The sequence below is a fragment of the Danio rerio genome, chromosome 7, assembly GCF_052040795.2.
Source record: "Danio rerio strain M-AB ecotype USA chromosome 7, GRCz13ab, whole genome shotgun sequence".
Taxonomy (NCBI): Eukaryota; Metazoa; Chordata; class Actinopteri; order Cypriniformes; family Danionidae; genus Danio; species Danio rerio.
Genome location: NC_141027.1, coordinates 41,695,843 through 41,714,577, shown reverse-complemented (window position 1 = coordinate 41,714,577; position 18,735 = coordinate 41,695,843). Strand labels below are relative to the sequence as shown.

The 18,735-nt window shown below is 36.5% G+C and overlaps 1 protein-coding gene and 1 long non-coding RNA gene across 2 annotated transcripts in view; both read left to right on the top strand.

Annotated features, from left to right (window-relative positions):
- Window positions 1–664: 664 nt before the first annotated feature.
- LOC137496192 (uncharacterized) lies at window positions 665–2,199 on the top strand. The gene is made up of 3 exons (XR_015496038.1): window positions 665–823; window positions 1,793–1,891; window positions 1,983–2,199. It is a non-coding gene; the product is annotated as an uncharacterized LOC137496192 (long non-coding RNA).
- Window positions 2,200–6,898: 4,699 nt separating this feature from the next.
- Window positions 6,899–18,735, top strand: part of prkdc (protein kinase, DNA-activated, catalytic subunit) — a 47,989-nt gene continuing 36,152 nt past the window's right edge. The window contains exons 1-21 of the mRNA XM_087261627.1: window positions 6,899–7,167; window positions 8,423–8,499; window positions 8,607–8,735; window positions 8,858–8,932; window positions 10,982–11,090; window positions 11,180–11,292; window positions 11,374–11,473; window positions 11,565–11,620; window positions 11,726–11,756; window positions 11,844–12,001; window positions 12,116–12,262; window positions 12,630–12,794; window positions 13,559–13,727; window positions 13,815–13,864; window positions 13,935–14,066; window positions 16,071–16,220; window positions 17,218–17,330; window positions 17,424–17,583; window positions 17,671–17,754; window positions 17,864–17,983; window positions 18,152–18,311. Coding sequence (XP_087117753.1) covers window positions 7,005–7,167; window positions 8,423–8,499; window positions 8,607–8,735; window positions 8,858–8,932; window positions 10,982–11,090; window positions 11,180–11,292; window positions 11,374–11,473; window positions 11,565–11,620; window positions 11,726–11,756; window positions 11,844–12,001; window positions 12,116–12,262; window positions 12,630–12,794; window positions 13,559–13,727; window positions 13,815–13,864; window positions 13,935–14,066; window positions 16,071–16,220; window positions 17,218–17,330; window positions 17,424–17,583; window positions 17,671–17,754; window positions 17,864–17,983; window positions 18,152–18,311 — 2,461 coding nt within the window. The 5' untranslated portion in view covers window positions 6,899–7,004. The remainder of the gene's footprint in view (window positions 7,168–8,422; window positions 8,500–8,606; window positions 8,736–8,857; window positions 8,933–10,981; window positions 11,091–11,179; window positions 11,293–11,373; window positions 11,474–11,564; window positions 11,621–11,725; window positions 11,757–11,843; window positions 12,002–12,115; window positions 12,263–12,629; window positions 12,795–13,558; window positions 13,728–13,814; window positions 13,865–13,934; window positions 14,067–16,070; window positions 16,221–17,217; window positions 17,331–17,423; window positions 17,584–17,670; window positions 17,755–17,863; window positions 17,984–18,151; window positions 18,312–18,735) is intronic.

Here is an 18,735-nt window from a genome sequence, read left to right as displayed (position 1 = left end):
GAGATTCTTATAGTAGCAGTGTAACTGCAATGAGGAATCCATACGGTTTCTAAATATTTTGTAATGTAGCCAATGTCACGAACAAAACCAGACTTGTTTCACAATGAGGGACATTTATCATATCTAGTGAGAAGCAGCTCTCTTTCTCAAAAAAATACTCACCCATACAGGTTTTCATTGTTGAAAACTGTTGCGACCGATACCTTGTCTAAGTATGTATTTCTAACTTAGCTACACTTCAGGATAAAAACTTCTTTCCTAATGAGACACGGGCCTCTATTAGGAATCTTGTCCCCCATTTAGAAAGGTGAACACATGCGTGTGCAATGTCTCCAGTCTTGTGGTTGCACATCTGCATCTGTCCAGAGCACTCAGTGTGTTTCCAATGTATTATTAATATTATTTATTTTGTTTATCTTTTAGTTTATCTATTTAGTAATTTATTTAGTTTATTTTAAAAAACTGAGTGTCATGTTTAATCACGAGGGTAAAAGTCATATTATGTCATTCTCTTCCACCTACACTCCTAACAACAAATACCCTTTCTAAAGCTTATAGACTGTATGTATTAATGAGATGACTAATTATCAAGCATGTAAAAAAAAAACTTCGGTACGCCCTTGCTTTCACAACTATAAGATGTCATCTTCACCGACTGCAAGATAAACATTGCTTCCTCGTAGCAGTCACAGATACTTCTAGTCTTTTCTGTGTAGTGTTTCATCTTTTTACCATGAAGGAAAGCAAAAACTCATCAGCAGTCAAAATCCTCCTTATTCTCATCATTGTACAAGGAGCCATGGGCCGTGTGATTGATTCATGGGTAAGATGAACAAACCTATACTCATACTGTGAATACATTCTCTTTTTTATTGATCTTTAAGGTGTAGTGTATGATAGTGAGTTAACAGGAAAGCTTTAGACAAACAGTGCAACTCAGAAAGTGCCTTTATGACTCTGCGCTAAGATTTTTTCTTTTTGAGCTTTAATGTTTCTGAATATTAAATTATAATAAGGGTTCCTTCTATTATTATTATAATTATTGTTACTTTTAGCTTTGGTTTAGTGTAATGAAAGAACAGTTGAAGACAAAATGATTTGCCCTTCTGTGAAATTATAATTCTTTTTCAATGTTTTCAAAAGGGGTGTTTATCAAAGAATGGAAATTAAGGTTAATATTACTATCCCCCTTAATTGAAAGTAACTTGCCTTGTTAATTAACCTGGTTTTAGTCTTTAAATTGTATTTTAAACTGATTACTTCTAAATATCTAATAAAATAATAATGCACTGTCATCATGGTTAAGACAAAAGTAACGAGTTATTAAAACTTTTTTTTTTAAAATGTGTTTTTTACACTTAGACTTGTGTCATGCTTTACAATAAGGTTTTATTAGTTACTGTATTTACTAACATGAACTATGTTTGTACAATATTTAACTAATGCATTGACTCATTTACTAATACATTGTTGACATCCAAATCCATGCTTGTTAACATTAGTAAATGCACTGTGCGTTAACATGAATTAACAATGAACAACTGTATTTTCAACATGAACAAATACTGTAATACATTTGTTGGTCATTGTTTGTGCATGTTACATGCGTTAACTAACATTAATTAACACAACCTTACTGTAAAGTGTTACTTATACTCGTGAAATATTTGAAAATAAAATGGCGCTTTTGTTGGATAAATGCATTCTTGTCTGCACACAGTTTACACTTGGACGTAAGAATTTGATGTCTAAAATGAACACGGTGCAATTTCTTTTCTCCATTCTAAATCAGGAACAGTCCTCAGAGGACATTAGTTGGTCAGGATCTGGGGAAGGAGCCCAAGGCCCAGATCGAATGAAATCAGTCATCATAGGACCTGAATTAATGCAGGTTATACTAATAAATATCATTTGAAGTATAGAAATATTCTAAATTGAAAATATTCGAAAGTATTCTAAACATTTATCTTGTTTATATTCAGGAACAAAATGATGTCCCGGACTACTGAATGAAGAAGACAGTGCCTCTGCCCAACATTAAGATTCTTCAAATTATTTTAATGAAATTACAGTTCATAAGAGATGGCATACATATATAATGTGATTCTACTGTTAATAAGTACATTAAAAACTCAAACATTTAATAGTGTTTGAGATTATACATTGATTTAACTTCAATAAAAGGCAATCAAATAATAATCACTTTCATTTGCTTATTGTCCCAATAAGGAGCTTTTGTCGAGCGAAAGGATTTCATAGTTGTTAAAGGGTATAATGGAGGCGTCAATGAATGCTTGCAAAAACTTCATTTTTGAACAGTTTACGGTTGACTGGTTGTAAATAAGATTTTATCTTATACATGGAGCCTTAACAAGTAAGAACTGGGGCGACAGATGTGATTGCAATATTGTACCAAATCTGTATAATTTTGATCTTGATGTATAAGAAAGTTAGATTGAAAAATATTCAGGATTTTTTTTTTGTTGTTGTTTCAAACAATCAAATGAACACACACTCATCAAGCACTTTAATAGATACACCTTACCAGTATTGTGTTGAACCCCATTTTTGTCTTCAGAACTCCGTAGCATAGATTCATCAAGGTACTGGAAATATTCCTCAGTGGTTTTGGTTTATATTGACATGATATCATAACACAGTTGCTGCAGATTTGTGGACTGCACATTCATGATGCAAATCTCCTGTTCCACCACATCCTAAAGGTGCCCTATTGTATTGAGATCTGGTGATTGGAGGCACTATAGAGTACAGTGAACTCATTGTCATATAAAAGAAACCAGTCTGAGAGGATTTACGCTTTATGACATGGCGTGTTATCCTGCTAGAAGTAGCCATCAGAAGATGTGTACACTGTGGTCATAAAGGATAGACATGGTCAGCAACAATACTCAGGTAGGCTGTAGCATTGACACAATGCTCTATTGGTACTAATGGGCCTAAAAGTGTGCCAAGAAAATATCTATTACACATCCACCAGCAGCCTGATCCATGTTTTCATGTCGTTGACACCAAATTCAGACCCTATCATCCAAATATCGAAATCGACTCATCAGACCAGGCAACGTTTTTCCAATCATCTATTGTTACATTTTGGTGAGCCTGTGTGAATTGTAGCCTCAGCTTCCTGGTCTTAGCTGACAGGAGTGGCACCCGGTGTGGTCTTCTGCTGCTGTTGCCCATCCACCCCAAGGTTTGATGTGTTGTGCATTCAAAGATGCTCTTCTGCATACCTCGGTGTGAACGAGTGGTTCTTTAAGTGGACAGGTGTACCTAATAAAGTGGCCGGTGAGGGTATAGTAGACAAAGATTTAGAGTTTATGTGTCTTAAAAAGAAAAGAATAGTAATTCTGTACTTGATAGCATTCAAGATTTTGGACAATTTAAGCTGGATTTCATTTCAAGGTTTGTGCTTAAAAAGTGGTTAACAGGTGATAAATGCATTACAACTAAATATAAATGATAACCTTAAAGTCCCCTTAGAATACAAAATTAAAAAACATAACTGAAGTTAAAATAGATTAAAATATTTTATAAACTAATTTTAGCAAATGCCAGTACAATGAAATGTCAATAGCTCTTACTTATGCATAAGATAATAATATCTTCAATTGAACAATAGCTAGTTCTTTCTTCCATAAAATTAGTTACTGTATATATGTTACTCTTTCTGGACTGTTCCAAACTGAAGGGGAATTTCTTTGTGGCCAATAAATATATTACAGAACATTCCCGTTTTTGAGAAAATTTCCTGATTTATGTATTTGACATTGTTGATAGTTAAAAACTGTTTGTTTATTAATTATAAAGTTTAGGGCAGTGGTTTTCAGTCCTAGCGTCCCACCGTTCTGCACATTTTGCATGCCATCCTTGTTTAACACACTTGATTCAGATCATTGGCTCATTGGAGAGTTCCATGAACTGAACTGATTGTGTCAGAAAACCCAGACAAACAAACATGTGCAGAGTCCCAGAATCAGGAAAACCTCCACTTCAGGGGGAACAGGACAACTGTCAAATTGGCAGGTGGCCAAGGCCTCACTGTTCTCCAGTCTCATGGAGGAGCTCCAGACAGAAAAAAGAAAAAGTGAAGAGTGTAAAGAAGGAGAGAGGACAAGGACTGGGGTATTTCATAATGTGCTTTCATTTATGCCTGTGTGTCAGTAGACCATGAAAGCAGGGAGAGTGAGGGAACGGCACATGGAGTCATCACCAGCCATCAGGTGTCAGTAGTGGTAAAATCTAATGAGAAACTCTGGGGGTTTGACTTTTGCAGGCCTTATCATCTATGCCAGGGGTCACCAATCTCGTTCCTGGAGGTCCGATGCCCTGCAGGGTTTAGCTCCAACTTGCTTTAACACACCTGCCTGGGTGTTTCAAGTATACCTAGTAAGACCTTGATTAGCTTGTTCAGGTGTGTTTGATTAGGGTTGGAGCTAAAATCTGCAGGACACCGGACCTCCAGGAACAAGTTTGGTTATCCCTGATATATGCCATGCCCAACAGTACAATACCAGCCCGTTGCTGGACTGTTCAAAGGTGCAGTGAACTTTTCAAAATGGTTCCAAGCTTTCTCATGAATGAATCAGGTTCTCTGTCATCATCCATACTCAATGATTGAACTTCACCAAAGTTCAAGAAGGCTGTTTTTAAACCATGGATGTCAGTGTCTCTTGCTAGACCCTCAATAATTACGTGAGGAGCTCATGTGATGCACATTAGTTTGCCTTTGATCTCCAGAGTTTTAAGAACCTTTTTAGCCTTTTCTCCATCACAGCAGCGCTGAAAGGCAACAAATCCAAACCCACGAGAAAAGTTTGTTGAGTTGTGTCTGAAGATGCGCACATAGCAGACCCAGGCAGCAAAGAATTCTGGCCCAGGTTTGGCTTAAAGCTGGCAAAGCAGGCATTCATCCGGCACTGGCAGACAGCATGTGGGCTAAACGTGGCCTGGGTTTAGCAGAGGTGGCATCGTCTTTAAGGCAGCACACAAAACTTGGGCCAAATGTAAAATGTAGTATTTGGCCCAGATGTCAATAATTTATATGTGTCCATGTAAGTTTGGCCTGTCTTGACTGAGAAATTTGAGAAAAACCAAGCCCAAAGTGTGCCGAAAACGCAATGCTTCATGGGTTTATCAATTTTATAGCCATCGTGATGCACCAACATATCTGGCCCAGACCCAGTTATGGGTTATTAACTTGTCTGAAAACCAGACTTGGTTCAGTGATGTACCGTAATTCGCTTCGGCATGTGGGCCAAGCAAAAGCTGATTGTGTGGGCCAGAGCCAGAGAAATCCCCAAATTCTATGTGGGTATCAGTCTGAATTGGTTGAATACATTTTTAAGAATATCTTCGGACACATTTACGTGTAAATAACTCATAACATGTGTCCCAGACTGACTTTACTCTTGATTGTTATGCATTGGTCGATATTAATTCAAGGAAAAAAATTCTCCAAAAACTCTCTGTACAGAGGGTAATGCGTGATTATATCTGTAAGCAAATTAGACTCACATTTATACAATATAATATATTGTCTTGGGCATTTTTGAGTCTTTGCTAGAGCTCATAGTTTAGGGAATTCCTGTATTGTCATTTACTCTTTTGTTAAGTGGTCAATTGTGAAGAACTTCCTATTGAATGCCTATAAAATACCCTGAAATTGCCTTGGTCAATCTCATAACCGCTGTATCAATAGTAAGTGTCCTAATAAAGAATTCTCCTGGAAGTTACATCCAGAGTCTCATGGTCTTCCCTTCTGAGTAAAATTATTAAAGAGGACTAGACCCTGAAACTGCCTTATATTCAGATGTGCATTATTTTAAGCAGGTTTCATTTTACAAGTATAAGATGGACCAAAAACAAGATATAAGTAACTCTTAAAGTAAACAAATATTAAATCCCTAACACGTGTAGAATACTATAGAAAATGCACAATTACGGGCATAATCCTTCATTCATTCATTTTCTTTTCAGCTTAGTTTCTTTATCAATCTGGGGTCACCGCAGCTGAATGAACCGACAACTTTTACAGCATATATTTTACGCAGCGGATGCCCTTCCAGCTGCAACATATCACAGGGAAACATCCATATACAATCATACACTATAGACAATTAAGCCTACCCAATTCACCCGTTCAGCAGTTCACGCGGGGAGAACATGCAAACTCCACAAAGAACGACAGCACTACCTACTGCGCCACTGAATCGCCCTTAAGGCATTATCATTGCACAATAAATTGTGAGATTTTAATATTTTTCCCCCCTTTTTTTCCTTTTTGCTTGTTAATTTTTTGATGCATAAAACTGGATGGCTGAGGACAATTCTGATTAATCTCAAACTGACCAGTCATATCTGCTAGCACTAGCACAGATCTAGTTGGCTCTGCATGCTCTGTAATCGTGCTTTATGGCACGATTTAAGAAAAGTCTTTTAAGTATAACAAATTCTGCTTACTAGTATTGAAAATGTAATATTTTTAGGTTTTAAAATAAAAAAGAGGTCCTTTACAAGTATTTCTATATGTATCATTCTCTGTTTAAAAAGAATATAACTGCATTAAAGCTTGGCCCTTAATATTTGAAAACTGAAGTGTACAGTTAGATTTGTCACCAGATCTGACTTCTCAAAGAGTCACATGCAATATACTTTTACTTTTCACCATTTTCTACTTTTTAAGCTGATTTATAATGAGATGCAGTAAATACTAATTATGACTAGTAAAACAGCACACCAGTCAGCCTGAAATGCACAAAATGATTTCCAGACTCTTGTGTGTTTGTGATACGTCAGTGACAAACAGCGACATCCAGCGGTTCATGAATGTTATTGTCCATCCACAGTGACGTGCTTCAAGCAGGAAGTGAGCGCGTTCATGTGGTTGTGTTGTGCTGTTTTGCCGCCTTGACGCAAGCTCACTTACTGTACATTTGCATTTGCAAATGTTTAATATTTACTGATGTAAGCAAAGGAGAGAAACTATGGCTGCTGATACTTCCACTGTTGGAGGGATACAAGGTTACCTTCTTAAGCTCCACTCATCCCTTGAAGACACAGTGAGCACGAATGTTGCTATAGTCTGCCATGACATTATTGGAGACTTGGGGCAGGAGTGCATGATAACTAAGAATGAGAATGAACTGGGTAAGAACTTTTTCTTGCAAAAATCATCGTGTTATATTTATACAATATGCATTTATTCAGTTTTCATTCATTACTTTTATGCCTGTATTTGAAAGTTCTGCACATTCACAATCAGAGTTTAATCATTTTCCAACATGGATTCCTGAGACATTTTAAAGTTCACAGGTCAAGATATCAGTGAAAAGTCACTTTAAAGATAAAATGTATGTCTCAAATATAACATATTTGATTTAGTTTTAGTTTTATGGGTATTCATATGCTAATATATATATACATTCAACTGAATGCCCATTTCTATAAGTAAAATTTAGCTTAGGTTTTTAATAGTACATGCTTGACATTACTCCGTTGTCTATTTTGCATAAAGTAATCTCAAACTAAATTACAACTGCACACTTAATAGACTGATAGTGATTTGTAAACTTCTTAATGTTATTTTAGGTTAATTAGGCTTGGTCAGACATGCCAAGAATATTTAAAATGCCTAAGTGTCTACAAAAACAAATATGTACTGTCCAACAACAGTGACATTTTAGTAATCTTCAAAAGGAAAAATTAAAGTGTGAAATGAAGAATACACAAACAGCTGTATAACGAAACAAAACTAACAAAAGTTTATTCATAAATATATTAAAAAGGAATGGTTTTATTCAATTAACAAGTGTTTAAATGTTTGCAAGCACAATAGAATAATTGGCATCCTTGTACTGGTTAATTGTTGAGTAGGCATGGGCCAGTATAAGATTCTGACGGTATGACAATCTTGGATAAAAACATCACGTTATTGTGATTACTGCTCTAAAATTTGCTCTTTTTAAATGTCTGTGTAAAAAAACTAACTTTTTCTCCTTTGAACACAATATACTTTAATTTGAGAAACATTTAAAGGATTTTGTAGCAGTAAACATGTCAGGCTAAAGGATGCAAATGGGTCATTGACATCTGCTGTCTTCATTAGTTTCTAAAACACAGATTTCTCTACAATTTAAAATGCATCTTTGGATATCTTTTCTGCTGAAGAGCCTGTTGTCCTAAAAAAATAAAAAAGGAAGCTAAAACGTTAAAAAAAGAAATCTTACATATTCCTTAGGAATGGTATAGAAGACATTTTTGGTGGTTTTAAATCCTGGATTTTTCCAAACCGTGGTATACCTTGAAAACGGTTATTGTCCCATGCTTAGTGTTGAGTCTAATAGTGTCTATAAGGCACAAGCACAAGTGTTTTGAAAATTGTTCTAATGCATGTCACTTTCAGTTTTACAGACATCTTTGCTCTTTGCAAAGGAAGAGGGATTGCTTAGCTTTCTTCGCAGGTCTCTGTCTACTGAAAAGGTAGGAGGAATTTAACTAATAAATGACATTTATATTATTTCAGAAGGATTTACCAGATTGCAATCTAATTTTATTAATATGAAATTGCTTAAATGGATTTTCTGCAGCTGGGGACTACAGGAGTGGAGATTCTGCGGGAAACGAGAGTGGAGATTATGAATTTCTTAGGGGCATTTCTACAGAGAATGTCAGCCACTGTCCGAGGATGGGAAAAGAACTATGCTGTCGAGCTTAAGGTACCTTTATCCTATCGTTTAATTAATGTGAATTAATGTGACTGCCAGCACTGACATGTCATCTTTGTTGCACTAGTTTAATTTGCTTGATTTTTTTTTTTTGTTTCTCTCTGCGTGAATAGGACACGTGCATTGTCGTTTACACAAAGGACAAATCTGCAAAGTGCAGAAATCCTGCTTTAGATCTTCTAATCAAAGTGAGTTCTTTTGTTTATATATTGTATGAATCTGACTCGAGACTTTGATGTTTATCCAACTGAGGTATGTCAGGATAGTTCTCTACATATCATAATAAAAGGTAGTCAGATAATTGTAAGCATGTCTGCTGATGCTGTTATTTCTATACATATATTGATAGTTAGGGCTGTGAAATATGGCAATATATATTAAAAAGTCTATACTGTAGTATCATATTATGCTCTACGCCAGGGGTGGCCAACCCTGTTCCTGGAGAGCCACCTTCCTGCAGATTTCAGTTGCTACCTATATCAAACACACCTGAACCAATTAAGGCCCCGTTTACACTAGTGCGTTTTAGTTTGAAAACGTATAAGTTTTGCTACGGTTACGCCATCCGTCCACACTATGCCGGAGTTCTCGAGCGCCGAAAACGGAGCTTTTTGAAAACGCTGGAGAGGCCGTTTTCATTCTAAAACGCTGCTGCTCCGTCTCAGTGTGGATGGGGAAAGACGGAGACATCTGAAAACGGAGGCGGGGCTGCAAACGTTCGCCTATCTGATTGGGGCTTTTCCTCAATATTAAGTAGCCCACACACAGTTCAGTCTCGCATCCTCTTCTTGTAAGTTAAGACTTCGCAAGTTTGATCAAGGCTGCAGTCTCCCCCTTCTCAGTTTGATATGGAAAACATACCGAGGACACGGGTAAATCTTCAAAGGGAACAGTGTACTTTATAACTTCATTCACATCACCTTGGCTACGTTGTTTCACTTTCTCAACAATAAAATGTAAACATGATTTAAACTGCCTATTTTCTTTGTAATATTAGCAACTTAACAGACAGCAGAAATGTTGAGGCGCTGTGCTGCATATATGAGCGTCATCTTCACTGTTTGGATATTTATAACAATACGGAGCCGATAACAACTGCCTCCTTTCAATTTCAGTGAAAATACGAAACGCACCCTCTCTTTTGCTGAATATCAGTTTTAATAATCGATAATTATAAAAGTATAACATACAATAAGTTTATACATTGTAGGAAATAAAGGCAAGCGATCAGTCAATGTACCTGGATTAATCATTAACTTATCTTTGCGCTTAACCAAAACATGTTACCCGTGAACAAGTAACTTAATAGATTCCAATGACCAAAGTCAGGGAATTGGCCTATGTCGTTAGATAAAGACAACAACATGAATGAAATATCACGTTTAGCAAATATAGTGAGATTAGATCCAGCGGGAGATGCTTGATGAGCAGTCCGACAAGCAGAGCTTTAATCTGGGTAGAAATGCTGGAGCGTTTGCCCGAGAGTGTGTGTGTGGTCACGTGATGTGCGTTTTCAGCGTTTTGGTGTGGACGGAGAGCTGTTCAGAAACGCTGGGTAAAACGCGAGTGTGGACGCGGATCGTTTTCATTCTACAACGCCGTTTTAAAACTAAAACGCACTAGTGTAAACGGGGCCTAATTAGGACCTGAACACCACATGATAATTACAGGCAGGTGTGTTTGATATGGGTTGCAACTGAAATCTGCAGGAAGGTGGCTCTCCAGGAACAGGGTTGGCCACCCCTGCTCTACGCTGTCACAAAATAAATTGTATAGTAATACTTTTTAATAACATATATGAGAGCAGTATTATAGGCCACTACAAGGATGCAGACAGAAACATTAGTAAAAACACAGTAAGAAAGTTATTTATTTTAACAGTCTTTAAAGTGCAATGTCTATATTTAGCATTTTATTTTTATGTTGGACCTCTAATCATAACTTTTTGAAAAGTGTCTTATTTTATTTTTTAATTATTTTATGTCAAAATTTTTAATCAGTCATTTGCCCTGAAGTTTTAAATGTGTACATCTCTGAGTATATACTTAAAATGTATAAAAGAAATCATCCTTTACATGTGGTCAGTATACAGTATGAACTAATAATTGATTGAATTTACAGAAGTGGCACTGTATCGTGATATATATCTTTATCGTATAAGATTATTGTCATATCGCCGAGCTCTATTCATAATCGCAGACAAGCACTGTTAACAAAGCTAAAAAACATCTCTCTAGATACTGTATCTCACGAAAGACTCCAGCATCACACAGAATCTCAGAATTGGAGATATGTTCAACAAATTTTACGGAGAGTTGTGTCAGAAGCATAAGATCCCTGATACAGGCAAGTGAAGATATTGTAAAAACAAGAGAATTATTATAATCATCATTAATGTAACCAAAAAAGTCATCGATTAACTTTCTTCCAAACAGTCCTGGGTTGCATTTATGAACTTCTTGGAGTGCTGGGTGAAGTGCACCCCAGCGAGATGGTCAACAACTCTGACAAACTCTACAAGGCCTACCTGGGTGAACTGAAAGGACAGGTGAAAACTTCCCATCTGTATATGAAGCAAGTTGTTTTATGTATGTTTAGAAGTAAAGAGTGCTAAATCAATGGTTTTCAGATGACATCTACTACAAAGGAGCCGAAGCTTCCTGTTGTTGCCGGATGTCTGAAAGGAATCGCCGCTCTGATGGTGAACTTCACCAAATCAGTGGAAGAAGGTGAGTGTGTGTGTTTGTGTAAATTCAAAGCCTAGCTGCAGCCTTAATGTAGTATAATAAGATAAATATGTTGACCATTTTGCTTTAACAGACCCAGCCGCATCGAAAGAAATCTTTGATTATGCCCTAAAGGCTATTAGTCCACAGGTAGGGTTTGTAATATAGCTTTTTCCCCTTTAGTCCTGCAGATGTACCGCTCAGTCGTACTGTATGTTCTGTTCAAAAACTCTTGTTGTTTTCTTGCATTTCTAGACTGATATAAAACGATATGCAGTCATCTTTGGTGAGTTCAACTTGATATCAACCTGTATTTTTACACCATCATCGACGTGTATTGTTTAATTTTCTGTCTATTTTTGACTCGATACAGCTGGCCTAAAACTATTTGCGAAGCACTCTAGCCAGTTTGGCAGCTGTCTCATGGATCATTACATCTCAATCTTTGATGTTATGTCCAAACATTGTGGACACATAAATGCAGAGCTGAAAAAGAGCAGTTACACCGCTCTGGAGTCTTTCCTAAAACAGGTATTTTGTTTGTGGGTTATTCATTGTAAAAAATGTTTTCATGTTAGATTTTGATTTCTTGAGATTCATTTTGTGCGGTAACTGTTTTGTCATTTGTTTTGTCTCATTGTAAAGGTGGCCACACTTGTGGCAGAAAACATAGAGCTTCATAAAAGCAAGCTGAAGTTTTTCATGCAGAAGTTTTGTGCAATCATCAGGACCATGGACTCCACTAATAAAGAGCTGTCCATCGCTATCAGAGGATATGGCCTGTTTGCTGCGGTTTGTGTTTGTTTGGTGGAATAGAAAGATGTTATAGGCTCTCAGAAAATGCGAACTTGTTGTTTTTTAATCTGCAATTATTAACTGAGCATTTAACCTTTTATCTTGCAAAAAATTATATATAGTGACTTCATTGACAGTTATTTAAATATGATTTTATTTTAAATCATTAAAGTTCAATTGTCTTTTTTAAAACCCCCAATAATACTCCTGGGTTTTTCCATTGAATATTTCAGTAAATGCCTTATACAATCTTGGACATTGCTGATTGCTGCTTATTAGTTTTTTATTAGCACTTTTGTAGTTGTTTCTGATACAGGGTAAACTTGACAAAGATTCTCTGACAGTGTTTTGTGTTGTTTGTTAGCCGTGTAAGGTGGTGTGCCCCCAGGATGTAGATCTGATGTACACAGAGTTGATTCAGCGATGCAAGCAGATGTACTTGACTGAGTCTGACCGGGATGATGACAACGTCTACCAGCTGCCAAGCTTCCTCGACTCCATAGCGAGTGTTTTGGTACACCTTGACCGGGTATGATGCATCTTATTTAGTTCTCTTTTTTTCTTTGTTCTTTTTCTTCTGCTTGAAATCACATTGGTTTAACATTGCCTGGTTGCTATTGCTAAGATTTTAGTTCCCTGCATTAGGCACAGAGCCTTTATATTCGTCATCTTTTCAAAAAATAAATAATTAATTAATTAGAAAATTTGTTTCTGATTTTAAGAGGGTTGTTTAATTTTTGGCTGAGCTATTCTTTTAAAATGATGCTGGTTTCTCTTTCAGCATTTTTGCACCTGGTAGGTTTGGTTTTGAGCGGCTCAATTGTAAAATAAAAATTAAAGTGGGCACTTCACTTTAGCATTACATTTTAGCTTTATTCATTTACCAGATACTTTTAGGATTAAAGCAGGACTTCAACTCACCAGGGAATAGCAATATATAAATGCTATGAGTTAGTTTAGGTTAGATTTTCAGTTTGTTTTTATTTATTTATTTTTATTGTTACTGAGTCCTTGTAGAAGTGAGAAAATGTCTGTTGCGTATTGAGAGAAAGAGTGTTTTTATACAGGTGGCTTGTAAATATTTTCCCAGAAACATGGTGTGTTGATTTATAAAGTGTCTGGTGCAAATGGAAAAAACAACAGGTGATTACAGGTGATTTTTCAGGCCCACAAATTGAATTCCAAGTGGTTTTTGCCATGTAAATAAACATTCATTTATGCCTGCTACTTGTTTTTACCTTCAGTTTGTTTTCAGCTCACAGCTTATAATGTGTTTTATGTAATTGGTTGCAGATCCCAGAAGTGTACACACCTGTACTTGAGCGTCTCCTTGTGGTCCAGATGGACAGTTTCCCTCAGTACAGCCAGAGAATGCAGCATGCCACCTGCCGCTCCATTGTCAAGGTGTTTGTTGCAATGGCGGTTCGGGGTCCTGTCCTCTGGAGTTTCACTAGTTCCGTGGGTAAGGAGTATGAACAGGAGGATAGAGTTGTCTGATTTGATTCAAGATTAGTTTTGCGATGCTCAAATTTCATTTCTGCAACAACAGTTCACCAGGGCCTGATCAGAGTGTGCTCCAAGCCGGTTCTTCAGTCAGATGTAAGTGGTTTTGCTAAAAGTTTCCATTGTTATTCATGTTTGATATTGAATATATTGATTTACACATCAGGAGCGAGGGGTTTCTTCAGGGGTTTCTCAATCAGAGGATTCTACTCTGGTGCGCTCTGGGAAATGGAAAGTTCCTTCATCAAAGGACTACCTTGAGCTCTTCAAGGGGCTTCTGGACTGTGAAAACCTCAAAGTAAGAAAATAGATGTTCGTTTATTTAGATATATGATATAGTTGCTAATGAACGGATGAAAGCCAACTGAAACGAGAGCCATGTTCTGTGTCTGTGCTAGGTGTTATGTCTTTTTGCACCATGAGATTCAGTAGTTTGTTTTGTCATTCTGCAAATGGAAACTTCCAATGCGCACAAAGCATAAACAAAGGAACATTTAGTACTATTATTACAGTAATTGTCTCTCACCACGGAGGGATTTGCCCGTGCAAATATCTCTGATGCTCTAATAGTTTATATTGTTTGCAAATAAAATCCAACCTGAAATCTTACACAGAATTTTAAGACTAGATTTGATCAAGTGGTTTTTACCAGATGTCGTATTGGACATACATGAATAACCCAAGGTAAAAACCGTACTCAGTGTTTGCACTTCACAATTCCCCTTACTATACACATTTAAACTGGACACTAAACACATTTTACTGGACTGTCCTGCTTTTATCGATTCAAGAAGGCTTTTTTATAAAATAAACTCTCTTAAGGACATTTTTAGCAAAGTGAATTTTAGAATTTTTATCATGTATTAACACTAAATTTTTATTTAATTTATGTATTCATTTGTTTGTTCATTTTTAATTGTATATTAATTATTAAAATGTTCCTTCCATGAAAATAGCCTTGGTTGCTGAGATGGCATTAAATAAAAAATACATTACATGTTTGCAAATATCTGAGAAATGTAGCTTCACTTGAATTGACTTAAATATTGCTACATCTCTTCACTACGTCACACTCGAGTTCTGATTTGCTGCTGAATAACCAGTCAGGGCGATGATGCTATTTCAATGTGCTGAATTGGGCTAACATGATCCGATGTTAACACGGCGAGAGCTGACATGTGGAACACACCAAACCAACTAACCGGACTAATGAAACCCAAAAGCCAATCATCGGCTTGGTGTGTTCTGGCCTTAGAATATATCATTATCTCAGATATTTTACTTTATTGTGTTTTCAGCATCAAAAGTAATCGTCAGTACATGGACATGTGCTGACATTCAATAATTCAATATATTGTGATAATGAACAACATTGATATTGTGGGCACTTATATAGTCAGCAATTATTTATAATGTAAACTTTGAGTGCTTTTTATGATATATTCACATTATATTCACTGTGGTGTTCATAACAGTACCAAATGCTTGGAGATTTTTTGTTATAGCTTATTTGTTCACATGAACATTTTCTTGTGTTTTTTGGCTAATTACTGTACAAGCTTCAATATTAATGAAATATTCTGTAACTGTTTAAATTTCTATTAAATGTATTGTTTACCCTGAAATAAATGATCCTTAATACATTTTGTTTATTTTGCTTAACACAAAAAATCTCTCCATAATTCTGTATACTGTAATAATAGCTTCAGCAATTAATTGCAACAAGAAAATTTTATGCCATCATTAGCCTAATCACCAAATGAATGTCTTACTTAAACTATAAAGTTTTTGCATTGTTGCTTACGATGAAATAATTCACAAGAGCACAGAACTCAGTCACTGATGGATTTTCAGCAGTGACTGATTAAGTATCTGCGATTGGCCATTAAGTTCAGCTCAACAGAAAGGGGTGGACTTGCCTATTATTCTTTTGTAGCTGCTGATGTAGAATAATTACTTATGAATGCCTTCTAAACTAAGTAAAACTCACCCTTGTTTGTAATGTAGCCTCATATTGAACAGCTTGATCTATCGAGTAAAGTGTTTTTGAGGTATCATATGTGAACTACTAATCTGTATAGTGAACATGCACTCTATATTGATCAGTGGTGTAAACCTACTGTAGGAGACCTTCAAAACAAAATTAGAAACTTAAAAAAACATAAATGGGGCATTTAAATTTGTTACTATTTTAATAATCTGTGGTTTGTGTGTCAGTTAAATCAAAGTTTGTTTACTGTATGCATTCTTTATTTAAAAAGCTTAAATGGCTGTTTTTTTTAATGATTTAATTTACGTTTAGGACACAGGATTTGTGGATGGAGCTCCAGCTGCCAAAAACTACAACCTGAGAGACTTAAACCGACACTTATATGATGCACTGGTGCAGTCAGTCATGAAGATTGTGGAGAAACTTGATCTTTCAGTGCAGAAAGTCAGTGCAGCGGATGAGGTACTGTTGGAGTGCTGTGCCTTGAATGTGAATGCTTAAAGAAAAAGAGATAGAATTGAATAATTTTTTTAAATAAATTTATTAAATTACCCACAAGTATATTATACTCTATAGGTCGTAAACACTGCAAATGATCATAAACCTGGAAAGCTTAGATTTAATTTACATCTCCCCACTGCCAATGCTGCACAGTATATTTTGACAGCATCAGACTGTACAGAGAAATACTTTTTGCTTTCTTAAGACATATTTTAATGTAATTGTGGATGCAAAAGGAAGCTGAAAGGGTTGTCCTGGTGCTAACCCAAATTGTATCCAAAAAACATAAATCTATAGCTGCCCAACTCATTGCAGAATTAAATGTGCACCTAAACTCTTCTGTTTCTACTAAAACTGGTTGTTGGGAGCAATATATGTGGCCGGGCTGCTATAGCCAAACCTTTGGTCACTCGTGCCGATGCTAAACATTGGTTTCAATGATGTCAGCAGCAAAAATCTTGGGCTGTAGACAATGTGAAACATGTATTGTTCTCTGATGAGTCCACCTTCCCTGACTTTCCCACATCCGAGAAAGTTACAGTGTGGAGAAGCTCCAAAGATGCGTACCACCCATACTGTTGCATGCCCAGAGTGAAGCATGGGGGTGGATCAGTGATGAAGATACTTGTGCTAGTTTGGTGCATCACTGCCAAGGAATACGGAACTATTCTAACGGAAAGTGTGCAGCCAATGATGCACCAATGCACACAGCAAGACTGGTGACAAAGTGGTTTGATGAACATGACAGTGAAGTTGATGCTATAGTGGCCGCTAATGCAGGCCTTAAACAATACTTATGAATTATAGTGGAGTCTAGTATTTAGTGGCTTCTATTTGATCCTAAATCTCAAGTTATTTTTGTTCTAAATATTTTGTTGACCCATATACTACAGCTGTGCATAATAAACAAATGTTGGAAACTGTGGCCAGTTAGTGATGTATCATTTCTGATTCTCAGGTACAGAGTGATGCAAGTGCTGGGATTGTGCTGTCATCTGATCCAACAGCAAACCTGATGCCCAACAAACCCAAAGACTTCATTGCCTTCATCAACTTAGTGGACTTTTGCAGGTGAATTTGCAGATGTCAAAACTCTTTTTCACTGAGTCGTTCACAGCAGAAAAGAAACTCTTTAACGTACTTGCATTAATACTCTCTTTATAGTGAGTTGTTGCCTTCAAGAAATCCTGAGTATTTTGCTCAGTGGATGCACCCCCTGTGTCACGAGCTCATCCTGCAGTCGATACGTTTCCCTCTGGTCAGTGGTTTTTATAAGCTCCTCTCCCTCTCTATGGGCATTGCCAAGAAAACCCAGTATTTTCAGGTAATACACATCCTCCATGAAATAAAAACTCATTCATTTAAGTATGTTGATAGCTCCTGTGATGAAATCAGTATTTCTTGTTTTTAGGACGTAAAACAATGTCCTAAACAAGTTGGTGGCTCAACCATGGAGAACGCCTGTTTTTCACTCCTTGCAAAGTTTGGAAAAGAGGTGACGTTTAACACTATTTCTGTATTGGATGCTTAAACATTGCAGCTATATATATTGTATTCAGCATGTGAAACATTTGAAGGTGAAACTTTTTTTGTTGTTTCCTCAGGTTTGTGTACGTATGAAGCAATATAAAGACGAGCTCCTGGCTGCCTGTCTGATGTTCATCCTCTCGCTTCATCCTGGCATGGTGGCTCTTGACATCAAGGCATACATCCCTGCTCTACAGGTTAGAATATGGGGCTGAGGAAACAAATAGGCATTTGTTTTGATGGGCCAACATTAGCATTTTTTCATTAACAGTAAATCTAAATGGCATTCTGTAAGTAATTCAGAAACATTAAACATGAACTGAACATGTGATACTATATTGTAGCGGGAATGTCTTTGATTGCAGGCTGCACTGCGGCTGGGTTTGAGTCACGCTCCTCTGGCCACAGCAGCACTGGATGCTCTGGAGTCCTGGTCGTCTTTTATCCCTGCTGCCATCCTGCAACCACATTATACAGACATACTGCCACATTTAGATGGCTACCTCAAAACCACTAGTAGCTCTGGTCAGTTGCAACTTCCTCATAAAATGTATATGCGTACACACATATATTTATATATTTAGTATTTATTCTAAATACTGTACTATCAATGAAATGACCAATTTCTACTGCTAGAGCTGCACATTTGTGGATTGAGAAGTTTTTGTTTAAAAATATAGATCACAAATATCCAAAAAGTATGGAAACAAAACAACATTTGCTGCGGTCATAATGATGAATGTTGCTTTCATATTTACTTGTTGGCAACAATGGGCTAATATAATCATTAATGTTAGAAGGGTCAAGTTTCATGGCAAAAAGTTTAGCAATTTAGAATTATGTTTGATTTTCAATTACATAAAAAATCAATTCATTGTACAGCTCTACTAATTATTACTGTTTTAATGATAATTTTAAAGATCTGTAGCTGATTCTGATATTTTATCTA